General features: G+C 41.4%; 1 protein-coding gene across 2 annotated transcripts in view; it reads left to right on the top strand.

The window, feature by feature from the left end:
* LOC126259774 (probable metabolite transport protein CsbC) overlaps positions 1 to 13449 on the top strand; it is a 198155-nt gene that overhangs the window by 160752 nt on the left and 23954 nt on the right. For both annotated transcript variants that reach the window (XM_049956778.1, XM_049956777.1), the window contains one exon: positions 8511 to 8670. In XM_049956778.1, coding sequence (XP_049812735.1) covers positions 8511 to 8670 — 160 coding nt within the window. The remainder of the gene's footprint in view (positions 1 to 8510; positions 8671 to 13449) is intronic.

Below are 13449 nucleotides of genomic sequence, written 5' to 3'. Positions count from 1 at the left end.
AGGGCTAGGTTCCGGGTAATGAGAACACTCATTATTTGTCAAGTGACTCAAATTTATTAAACATTTTAAAGCAACTATAGTAAAACACAAATAAATAATATTTTAAAAGCCGGCAGTTCTTAAAATAGTGAGTGGAATGCTTTAAATTCAAAAGAGCACAATGGCTTCTCCAATTTAACAACGAAAGCGCTTCAAATGTAAAGCAAATCTTTTGAAGGTCAGATGTAACAATGAATAACGCAAACTTGGAAACAAGTAAATTGCTTAAAAAATTAAACTGTCCAAGCTTCAGAGTAGTTTTAAATTACAGACCAAAAGTTAACACGATCACTTAAGAGATCTGACAAGTTTAAAACCAGATTTTTAAACGTCAAATGTGACAATGACTAGCACAAACTTATCAAAAATGTTTAAACAAATTGAAATGTCCTGAGCTAACAATGGTTCCTTTGAGAGAGATGACAAATTTAAGCAAATACAAGGGCCAGCAAATGTTCCGACTGACTAGGGAAAACTTTATACAGAAGGAATACGGCGCCGGCCGGGATGGCAGTGCGGTTCTAGGCGCTACAGTCTAAATCCGGGCGACCGCTACGGTCGCAGGTTCGAATCCTGTCTCGGGCATGGATATGTGTGATGTCCTTAGGTTAGTTAGGTTTAAGTAGTTCAAAGTTCTAGAGGACTGATGACCTCAGGAGTTAAGTTCCATAGTGCCCAGAGGCATTTGAGCTAAAGAATATGGCACCAAAAGGAATCAAAGCCAAAAGGCAAAAAACTACGCAAACTCTGAAAAGATTTAGACCCAGAATCCCAAATGCTGGCGAATAATATCGTGCCGCCGGACCCTTGTCAGGGCCCTTGTCGGGCCAATTACACGCATAGGCCGCCGAAACTGTAGCTGATCCATCAGGCGACAGCAGGGTGCTCGTAAAATAAGCGTCATTTGACAGGAAGATGCCTAGAAACACCAACAAGTCAATTAGTACGATAGCACACTTTCAGCAAATAGCTACCTGAACAAGCAATCCAAAACAAGATTAACAGACTGAACTCAAGTTCAAGAACAGGACGATTTAAACACTGACGAAAATCATGAATAAGTATATTCATACAACCAAGCCACAAAAATAGTTTAAGTAGAGTTTAATAAACAGTGCTGAACTTCTCTTTCGGTCTGAAATCCTGGTTCTATTAATAATATAGCGGTCAGATACCAGTACAAGACGGCTTGCAAACCCAGTCAGGCTCCAGGAAATAAGGAATCTCGCCTTACAACATATAGGAGTGCTAACACAAAACATTACACAGTTGTCTCGTAGCGCACCCGATACTAATGGATCTGTCCAAATTCGAATCTAAAACATAATTAAAAGAGCGCATTAATCATAAATGTTGATCACAGAACCAGTAGCACATGCGACCGCCGCGTCACTTTCCCACCGCTCGCACAGACAGTAATAATGATAGGCATCATTTGCAAGGAGGAACACTATCAGGAGAGAAGGTTCGCTACGGCGAAAGTAACTCCGCTACCGGAGGTATCTTAAAGCCAAACTGTTACTGTTCAGGAAAGCAACAGAAGGCGCTCAGCGAATACTGAGGTGGGGAGGATGAAACAGTTTCCCACAACTCAGGGAAGAATCACGTAGGGCAGGACAGTAACAACAGAGCTCGCTAACGCTCCCAAACTAGTTCACACAATATGGCTCGACAACAGGAAAGAGATGCCCTTTCAGTGACCCGGAATCAGCTAACCATAATCCCATCACAAAGGTTCCCTCAGAACGAATCGGTCGGGACACCGACACCTGGTGCATGACGGTGATCATGTTTGGTTTGTGAGGCGCTCAACTGCGCGGTCATCAGCGCCCGTGTTGTTGTTGTGGTCTTCAGTCCAGAGACTGGTTTGATGCAGCTCTCCATGCTAGTCTATCCTGTGCAAGCTTCTTCATCTCCCAGTACTTACTGCATCATACATACTTCTGAATCTGTTTAGTGTATTCATCTCTTGGTCTCCCTCTACGAGTTTTACCCTCCACGCTGGCCTCCAATACTAAATTGGTGATCCCTTGATGCTTCAGAATATGCCCTAGTCAAGTTGTGAAACAAATTTCTCTTCTCTCCAATTATATTCAATACCTCCTCATTAGTTATGTGATCTGCCCATCTAATCTTGAGCATTCTTCTGCAGCACCACATTTCGAAAGCTTCTACTCTCTTCTTGTCTAAACTATTTATCGTCTACGTTTCACTTCCATACATGGCTACACTCCATACAAATACTTTTAGAAACGACTTCCTGACACTTAAATCTATATTCGATATTAACAAATTTCTCTTCTTCAGAAACGCTTTCCCTGCTACCGCCAGTATACATTTTATGTCCTCTCTACCTCGACCATCATCAGTTATTTTGCTCCCCAAATAGCAAAACTCCTTTAGTACTTTAAGCGTCTCATTTCCTAATCTAATTCCCGCAGCATCACCCGATTTAATTCGACTACAGTCCATTATCCTCGTTTTGCTTTTGTCGATGTTCATCTTAAATCCTCCTTTCAAGACACTGTCCATTTCGTTCAGTTGCTCTTCTAGGTCCTTTGCTGTCGCTGACACAATTACAATGTCATCGGCGAACCTCAAAGATTTTATTTCTTCTTCATGGATTTTAATTCCTACTCCGCATTTTTATTTTGTTTCCTTTACTGCTTGCTCAATACACAGATTGAACAACATCGGGGAGAGGCTACAACCCTGTCTCACTCCCTTCCCAACCACTGCTTCCGTTTCATGTCCCTCGACCCTTATAACTGTCATCTGGTTTCTGTACAAATTGTAAATAGCCTTTCGCTCCCTGTATTTTACCCCTGTCACCTTCAGAATTTGAAAGAGAGTATTCCAGTCAACATTGTCAAACGCTTTCTCTAAGTCTACACATGATAGAAACGTAGGTTTGTCTTTCCTTAATCTGTCTTCTAAGATAAGCCGTAGAGTCAGTATTGCGTCACGTGTTCCAACATTTCTACAGAAGCCAAACTGATCTTCCCCGATGTCTGCTTCTACCAGGTTTTCCATTCGTCAGTATACAATTCGTGTTAGTATTTTGCAGCCATGGCTTATTAAACTGATAGTTCGGTAATTTTCACGTCTGTCAACACCTGCTTTCTGCCCGTATCTCGTGGTCGTGCGGTAGCGTTCTCGCTTCCCACGCCCGGGTTCGATTCCCGGCGGGGTCAGGGATTTTCTCTTCCTCGTGATGGGTGGGTGTTGTGTGCTGTCCTTAGGTTAGTTAAGGTTTAAGTAGTTCTAAGTTCTAGGGGACTGATGACCATAGATGTTAAGTCCCATAGTGCTCAGAGCCATTTGAACCATTTTTGAACCTGCTTTCTTTGGGATTGTAATTATTATAATCTTCTTGAAGTATAAGGGTATTTCGCCTGTTTCATACATCTTGCTCACCAGATGGTAGAGTTTTGTTAGGCCTGGCTCAGTAGTTCTAACGGAATGTTGTCTACTCCCGGGGCCTTGTTTGGACTCAGGTCTTCCAGTGCTCTGTCAATTTCTTCACGCAGTTTCATATCTCCTATTTCATCTGCATCGACATTCTCTTCCATTTCTATAATATTGTCCTCAAGAACATCGCCCTTGTATAGACCCTCTATATACTCCTTCCAACTTTTTGCTTTCCCTTCTTTGCTTAGAACTGGGTTTCCATTTGAGCTCTTGATATTCATGCAAGTGGTTCTCTTTTCGCCAAAGGTCTCTTTAATTTTCCTGTAGGCAGTATCTATCTTACCCCTACTGATGTGGGTCCGTACAAAGTCCTAATATTTACGCAGTCCATTTTCTTTTCACAATCCAATTTAGTCACTCTCACAAATGATGATGATGATGATGATGAAATGATGAGGGCAACACGAACACCCAGTCCCCGGGCAGAGAAAATCCCCAACCCGCCCGGGAATCGAAACCGGGACCCCGTGATCCAGAGGCAGCAACGCTAGCCCCTAGACCACGAACTGCGGACCCACTGGTCATGACAACACACGTTTCCTCCAACCGACTTCTTTCATCCTCGTCTCCGATGGCTGCCCCTTCCGCCTCGCAACCATTTCAAACCGGAAGACGCAGCGCAAGACTGACGCATGGCGACCAGAGGGAAAACGAACCAGAGATTCGATCTACAGATCGCAATCGATACGAGCTGACACGGCTCAAATGTCTCAGATCAATGTACAGCTTTATGTAGAGCTCCTCTACCGGCAATTCGCTGGTCAAGCCATCGACAAGTTTATAATTTTCTTCGCGATTTTTTCCACTCTCCTTCGACAATCGGTACCAGAATTAACGCAGCTATTTTACGCGTGTCAATTTTCGTAAAGAAACTGTGTGGTTTGCGAGCGAAATAAAGCCGACAACGGCCGCTGAAGGGCACTGAGAGCACAAACCATAGCCAAGAGCTGCCTCGTTCCGTGTGACGACAGCTTAGGCGCCGGCACTTATGGCTTGGTAAAAGGTTGTAAGCTATGCGCCTTTTGGCGGCATTACTGTACTGCGGCTAACAATGCCGTGCCAAAGCGGCTAACCAGCATGGTAAGGTAGCAATGAGTCACTCCACAGGTAGAACTAAGCAGAAAGGGAATAAGCTTTAGAGCGTTAATTTCTGTAGAAACGTCACCTACCGACTGCAAGGCAAATGGTAACTGAAAATACAGGAAGCTGCACCCTTAAATAATTACACTCCATTTAAGTATGAAAAAGTTATCAGTCATCATTCCGGCGTAGTTGATACATACCAACAGCATTAGTGTTAACGTACGGTGACTGAGCATTGTACATCCCATTATATTAAAGCTATTTCGCAATTGCAATCTCTGAAAGTACACAGTTTATTTTCTGCCGTGTGAGAGAAATGAGGGGAACGGTCAGGAGTGCATCGTTTGGAACGTGCAGTAAACAGTTCAATTGAGTTCAGATAAACCTCTCCCTCTGTAATGGATCGAAATGACGAATTCTTTCATTTCTCTAAAACTGTTATGTTGTATTAAAAAAATTTCCTGTGAGTGGTCTTACGATTCCACCTGCTCTGTAACAGGTGCAGGGATAATACCTTTAACCAACAGAATTGCAGTGGTCCAAATCTTTTCATAGGGGTTAGTTTTGAGTGAACCACGATTATCATGCTGAAGCTTATAAAAGTCAATGGGTCGCAGGAAATGTCGTCTCCTCGTAGCGGTTAACTTTGGAATTTCGTTTGGTGTTACACATTCTAACATGGCTCGGTATGGGAGCTGTTAAATGACGGGCGCAAGTTCTGTATTGGCTGCATGGGCCTGGTTTCTGCCATGCGCTTGCTTTCTTGAGCTTCATAATGTATCGTGTTTATGAACGTCCCTTACCAGCTGATCTCACTGACCTTTAAAACAAGAGGAAAGACGATGTCACATCATTTACTCCACACATATTGATCAGGTAAAAAATGTGTACCGTATAATAAATGGTGCTTACGTTGAACACCTGTAGGATCAACTACAACAGTTTTTTTCATCCTGTATTAATACAGTTACAAACACTCGCCATTTTTGAAAGTTTTTCCGTGCGAAGACAACATATATAGTATCAGATTGGCTATTGTGATGATGTGTTCTGTCAATAGACAGGTCCATCACCGCAAATTCAACATTGTCCAGCTCTACTGGTTCTCCGCCATCCTTTTCGTAACTGCGTATCATACACTTATCTTGATGTAACTTATTTGGTATTTCCTTCTTTCTCTGGCCCCTCTTCGCAGTAATCATTCCTTTATTTTGTAGTCTCCTCCAATCCAGTGTTCTAGACAATTTATTTTCCTCCTCTTCTTTCCTATATTTGTGATTTCTTTGTTAGCCTTTGTAACACAACCTTATTCATTACTTCATCTGTCAATTTCACCCTAACAATCTTCTTCAGATTCACAATTGACAAGTTACTGAGCATTTCTCCTCTCTCCGGCAGTGTTCATGTTTCAGTACCGTATGGGGCAACACTCTCTACACGACACTTCACTAATCATTTCCTTAACTGTTTATTTAACGGTTTATAGAAAATACTCCTCCTCTTGTGAAACATTTCTTTTACATAGCTATACTTACTCTTACTTCTTACGTGTTACGTTACTGGTAATTTTACGTCCCAGTTTCTAACACATCACGAATTTTCACTTTTATCTTCCTTGATTTCCTTAGAAAGATCGTTGTCTTAATCCTCTTCAAATTTTTCTTCATTCCATATTCCTCACAGATGTTGCTCAGTTCTTTTAACTCAGTAACACCAAATCTTCAACAAATTTTGTGCAGTTTATTGTTCTTCCTTCTTTTATCACAGCACATTTGTTTTGGAAACATTCTCTGACTAAATCATCTAAGTAGATATTAAACAGAGTAGGCGATACATAACAGCCTTGTCTAATCCCCGTCTAGTGGCGTAGCTAGGTAGCCCGGCACCCGGTGCGGAGGTTTAACTTGTCAACCCCCTCCCCAACTCTACAAAATCAACAATTTTTTTGGGGGGGGGGGGAGGGAGCTATTTCTGGTACAAGTGGGTAAGTAAGCGAAGTATAATGTTAATATTCTCGCAAGAAATGTTTACGATTGACAACACGCAAGAGAATAGCATTTTTATAGCTAATATAGTTTAACTGATTGTTAATGAAGCAGTAAAAATAACAGTGAAAGGTGACGTTAACAAGTAGTTTGGAATCTGCTTCTCCCAACTTTTTCTGTTACATATTTTAAATTGAGTCATCGAAATCGATGCCTTTAGCCACACTTTTTTTCAATGGACAAAATCGCCACACTAGAGAGCCGTGCTTGACTTATTGTTGCATCCTTTACTACTTGAAATGAGTTTTGAAAAGCTGCTGTCACCTGACGCTATCGAAACACACAAAGTTAAGAAAAATCTCAACGCCAAAATAAATTTGTGAACTGATGCGGAAAATTCATATCCATCCACGAACTATTAGAATCTTAAAATGTCCATCCGAGCGATTCTTCCCTTGGAATTTTGGCAGCTTGTAGAAACCACCCGAAAAATTAATATTCATCCATGAACTGCAAGGATCTTAAAGATATCCAACCAAAAGATTCTTGTCTTTGGATTTTGGTAGCTTTCAGAAACCTTCTCTGTCACTGTCTCATCATAACTGTCAACTAACCTTCGTAGAGTTGCGCGAAGTTACATTCTGAGGTTTTAATCAATTTGTTTGGCTCTAAAGCAGCAAAACGATCCGATATACGTCCCATGATTACGCTACGTGTATCGCTTTCTCACAGAAACCTGTCGATGCACTCTAACATTGACTTTTATAGTTCCTGAAAGAAAATCAGGGTCTCACCTGCAACCTTCTCACCGGACATCATTTTCTCTTTCTGATAGTTCTACTTTTCCCACGGGAATGCTCATCTCGTACTTCGCAAATCGGTGTGCTTCATCAAAAACATAATTTCTCTTGTCTTTCAGAAAGAGATTTAGACTTATTATCTTCGTAATGCACATTCCGAAGCTCGTCCCAACAATATGTAAATACACAAACAACACAAAAACTAGAAATCACACAATGCAGAGAACAGCTCTTCTGGTTTTTATGGTTTCTTAAGTATCAGACCGTTCCTCAGTGGCTTAGAAAGACTTTTAAAAGCACTGAAAAGCGGGCTCAACAGCCTTGTAGTGTACCTGAAAGTCTCTTAACTGTAACTCAAACGTCTTTCTGAAGATTCGTCCTTCTGTGGGTAGGAGCTGAGTTAAACACATAGTAAAAACTTTTCAAGGTCCAAAAAAAAACTAAACATAATGGAACTGATTCTAAAGTGTGTAATCCGCATAGACTGAGGGAGTGGTATGCACAGCGTACCAAACAATGCCCTAGGATTAAGTTCGCAAAATTATTTCAAGTTGTAGAGGGCTCAGACATCAGCCCCAAATAATGTTTATTGTTGTATCCTTTACTACTTGAAATAAATACAGCTGTTAGGCACATCTGCTTTCACGTGAAATCCAACCTGGTAACTGCATTTGCAATAATCATCATTTACGATTAACTGCTGTACGCTTTACTACGCTGTACAAACTTCCCTACCTTTTACTATGTATCTTTCCCTAATTAGTAGCAACAGTATCATTACATCTCTCATACCTTTCCCCTCCCGAAGCCTAGCTGTTCTTAATCTAATAATCTCTTAACTTTTCATAACAATCGAATATTCATTCTTCTTACACGGGAATTTCTCCTCAGATGTAGTGCTAAGATAGCCCATTGACATGTCTTAGGGAGGTATCGATAAGTGATACCAAAATTTCAGTGTCAGCAAGTAAATAAAGTGAGAAATAGCTGATGTGTTGTGGGGTGGTATCGATGAGTGATACCGAAACTTCAATGCCAGCAAGTAAATAAAGTGAGAAATAGCTGATGTGTTAATTTAAAACAATGGGATTACGTGGAGTGTTTGTGAGCGGAACGGCGGGACGTGTTGCAGTAATCAGCGCTCTGGTGAGCGCGGCGTTCAGCGTGCTGGTGCTGTGGTCCGTCGGTTCGGCGGCGACGCTGGCGCTGCTGACGCTCTACCTGGCCACCGTCAACGTGTACGGCGCCTGCATGATTGGCGTCGTCGTCTCCATCTTCCCCACCACGCTCAGGTGAGTTGCCTTAGTCGGAGAAAAACGTAATGCATTCGAGAGCTCAGACGACTATAACACTTACACTGCACCGTTTAGTATACTGATACTGTATTTATAACCAATTACGGTACTTAGATGCAGTACAATGTTACCCTCTGTAAGGTTTTGACCACGGAATGCCTAAAGGGTTTTTGCCTATCGGACATGAAATCAAATTTACGAAAACACACAGAAAAGAACACATCTAATTTAGAAACTGTTTTAACTACTCAAACTTACTCCAATGAAATAGAATACGGTCGCCAGCCTAATTAGGCATAGAAATGTGAATTATTCCTTTTAAAGAAAAGGTAGCCAGTTTTAGTGGAAAAACTCAGCCTATACTTCTTTCCTACGAAAGTGCAATGAACCCAGTCACAAAAAAAAAAGTTATAGTGGGTAAAAGCAGTAGCAGAAAGATATTCACATTCTCACGAACACAAGAGACACTGTTACACTCATCAACATTAAATACTTTGTCAAAACTGAATATCTTCATCAACACTACAAATGCAAGTCACTGCTAAACTGGAGATAGGGCATGGGCCTAGTCTTATTTCATCAGATATTTTCTACACAGTACAAATTTGAATAAAATTCACCTGCAGTACAATTCACACTATTCTTTAAAATCAAAGAAGTAATTGTTTTCATGCGTAATGGCATTCATAGTAACTTTACGTTCAGCGAGAATAAAACAGTAAGTGGGTGCTCATAAACTGATATTACGCCTTTTAACACATAATGTGCACAAAACTTAACATAAATTTCAAGAGCAATTGGAACTTTCTATAATCATTTAACTTTGTGCATTTTGAGCAACTTTCAATGGGGGAGGGGGGGGGTCCCTAATCTTGACTACTATAGTAAAGCAAATTAAACACAATTTCATCAACAATCTACACAAAGCCAACTTAGGAAAACAGTTCTTTGTAGATTGACTCACCTTTTGTGTATTTTTAAAGGATTCCACAGTCAATATGTTCACTAGGTATTGCTTCTCAAACCAATCATTAAGAACATTTACTTTAAACTGACCTCAAAATGGTTTCTTGTCTATTTGTTATCATCTCAGTTGTTTACTTTTGAAACCAGAAGTGAAGCAAGTAATTTGAAGGGATCACAAAACTTGAAAATGAAGAAGTTCAATTACTGGGAGACTTTCACAAAAGCTACACTTACTTCCTTCCTCGACTTCACCAAAATCCACTATAATTTTAGATAAACTATTTCACTCTACTTTGAACAAATTTAATCAGATAATTGTCTTTCTTTTTTTGATAATCATTTCTCACAATCTGTACAGTCGGAAATTAAAGTTCAAAAGGACAGGATCCTGATATGTGTTATGATAGGGAAAACATATTCGCCCCGATAGGTGAGTGATCAGCGTCACGGATTGTCGTCCTACGGACCGGGTTCGATTCCCGGCTGGGTGGGAGATTTTCTCTGCTCAGGTACTGGATGTTCTGTTGTCTTCATCATCATTTCATCCCCATCCGTTGCACAGGTCTCCCAATGTGGCCTCGAATGTAATAAGACTTGCACCAAGGCGGCCGGACCTGCCCCGCAAGGGGCCTCCCGGCCAATGGTGCCAAACGCTCATTTCCATTTCCATAGGCAAAAGATCAAGGTAGGTACACAACTTTTGGTATGAGTTACCTTGTATTTGCACATACTAAATGTGCTGATCCATCACTACAAATCTATGATTCCTCATCTCAGTTACAGTGATTGCGCAATATTGGTAGCGAGTATATGATGGCAGATGGACTTGCAGTGACATGCTCTGTTATTTTCTTCATGGCGACGATCATCAGATTTTTTAATAATTTCAGCCCGCAGAGCATTGTATTAAATTCATTCATCCACCCGAGGCTTTGGCGTAATAAATCCAAGCACTAAAAGCCTCACTCGCAACCTGCATAATGCACTTTACAATCACTAACTGCCAACTGTACTGTAGCTAGTCTCCGACTGACTCTCATGTCCACCTTTTTACTCGCACCAACCGCAATTTTCGCGTGCTAAATAACTTCCGTTTTAGAGGGGAACCACTCCATCTTTTATCATAACATGAAACAAGAGCCCTAAGCGTGGATCAGCAGTTACATAGTAGCAAGTAAAATGTAAATGTCGTGTGACTAGGGCCTCCCGTCGGGTAGACCGTTCGCCGGGTGCAAGACTTTCGATTTGACGCCACTTCGAGGACTTGCGGGTCGATGGGGATGAAATGATGATGATTAGGACAACAACACACTCAGTCCCTGAGCAGAGAAAATCTCCAACTGAGCCCTTAGGATTGACATTCTGTCGCGCTGACCACTCAGCTGCCTGGGGTGGACAGCAAGTAAACATTTTTAAGCAAACAATGCATTTATCCATATTAACAAATCAATACAAAATTATTTAACCAAAATAATCCATTTCGAAATACAACCAAAGCAATTAATCAGCAAAGAGAAAACATAGTACAAAATATCAAAGAGCACATATTAAAGAAAATACACTTTATGCAAAGCATAATTAATCAGAAGAAATAGAAGAAAAATTATAATATCTTACTATGGTGTTGCAAGTAGGCCCAAAACTTTGTCAATAAACAGCAATTAGTAGTAAAATACGAGCTAGATTTAGAGAAAGATACTCCACGAACAAAGGTTTTTAAAATTTCTAAAGGGCCATTAGGCGACTACTGATTAAAATAAGTAGAAAAGTACAGGGTCATTCTTAAATTAAAAATCGTAGGATTTAGGGGATGAGGAAGTAAAGACGTAAGGACTTGTCGTGTGGCGTCTCAGTTGGTAGAGCACTTGCACGTGAACGACAAAGGTCCTGGGTTCGACTCCCGGCCTGCCCACAGTAGAAAACGTTTGTTTTTCCAGACATTTCATTAAAGATAATGAAAGAAACATGATTTGCCAATATCTATTAACTCTTCTTCTTTTCTTCGTTAGCGTTTATTCCCTTTAGTACAGACTCCACTGTATTCGCCGGCCCGTGTGGCCGAGCGGTTCTAGGCGCTACAGTCTGGAACCGCGCGACCGCTACGGTCGCAGGTTCGAATCCTGCCTCGGGCATGGATGTGTGTGATGTCCTTAGGTTAGTTAGGTTTAAGTAGTTCTAAGTCCTACGGGACTGATGACCTCAGCAGTTAAGTCCCATAGTGCTCAGAGCCATTTGAACCATTTGGAACCACTGTATTCAGTGTATTTAAGTGTGCAGCGGCATACCCTTCCTGTAACCGCAGTCGTCATTTACCAAAGGAAGAAATCGTGTCGGCCACCTGCCTGTGATTTTGTAAACTTGGTTTTGTGTGTAAACGTATTTTTCATTGTTTGCACGGCCTTTTTTCTAAAATGGAAGTAGGGAACCAATCCAGCATTTGCCAATAGGGGCGTTAGAAACCACAAAAAGAGCACACACAGGCTGGCTGATGTACCAGCCATGAACGGTAATCCACTGCGTAGATTCGATCCCGATCTGGCTCTCATTCCTGTCTCGCAATCTGTAGCGCGCTGTACGTAAAGCCGTCGGCACATGGACCGTTCCGTTCATTCGAACGTCAACGATGAGCGTGTAGATTCCAGCGTCTTGCTGAACGCTCAGAAACGATGCGACCTGTGCATTAGGTACACGTGTCTCAAGTTCTGTACTCGATCGCAGCCCGCAGTTGTCGGCTGTACGAAATGCACAGCTGTAAAATTCTAACGTTAGCTGCATCAAAACGAACATTTCCTCCCTTGTCCGTGTGCTAGTCACGTTGTTCAGTTTGTAGTATACAAAAGTAAAAACGTCAATATCCAGGAGTATGTTATAAGGCAAAAAGAAATGTACCATTACCAATCAATAAGGACATTACAAATAGTGCGATACAAATTTACAGTAGTTCCCTACGTAAGATAAAAATTATTTCGTCATTCTCACTTTTCAGTAAAACTCTAAAGTCATACTTACTTTACAACTTTTCTATTTAGTAGCAGAATCCTTACTTGTTTCTGGAATGAAATTTTCACTCCGTAGCGGAGTGTGCGCTTTTATGCAACTCCCTGGCAGATTAAAACTGTGTGCCGGGCCGAGACTCAAACTCGGGACCCTTACCTTTCGCGTGCAAGTGCTCTACCATATATTTTTTAAAATCTCATTTTGTTCTATTGTTCGTTGACTTTGTTCGTGACGGGCGTCCGATGACACTTGTTCAGGTTATTCGTTGATCCTTCACTCAGTTTTTCATTACAGAGGTTAGCTAAACCCTCTGACCGAACACGCTGAGCTATCGTGCCGTCCTTTTTTTTTCTGTTCGTGTTCGTTCGTTTCATCAGATCGGGGCGGACGTCGCAAGACACCCGTTTCAATTCGTCGTTGATCCATTAACTAAGGTTTTTTTAATTTTTTTAATTTTTTTTATTTTACGGATGGCAGCTAAACCTCTGTGCGAACATGCTGAGCTACCGTGCCGGCCTTTTTTTTCTGTTCATCGCAAGACACCCGTTTCAATTCGTCGTTCATCCATTAACTCAGTTTTTTTTTTTTTTTTTTTTTACGGATGGCAGCTAACCCTCTGAGCGAACACGCTGAGCTACCGTGCCGGCCTTTTTTTTCTGTTCGTGTTCGTTCGTTTCATCAGATCGGGGCGGACGTCGCAAGACACCCATTTCAATTCGTCGTTGATCCATTAACTCAGGTTTTTTTTTTTTTTTTTTTTTTTACGGAGGGCAGCTAACCCTCTGAGCGAACACGCTGAGCTACCATGCTGGC

This window comes from Schistocerca nitens, chromosome 5, assembly GCF_023898315.1.
Source record: "Schistocerca nitens isolate TAMUIC-IGC-003100 chromosome 5, iqSchNite1.1, whole genome shotgun sequence".
Lineage (NCBI taxonomy): Eukaryota > Metazoa > Arthropoda > Insecta > Orthoptera > Acrididae > Schistocerca > Schistocerca nitens.
This window is presented reverse-complemented; position numbering and strand designations above follow the sequence as displayed.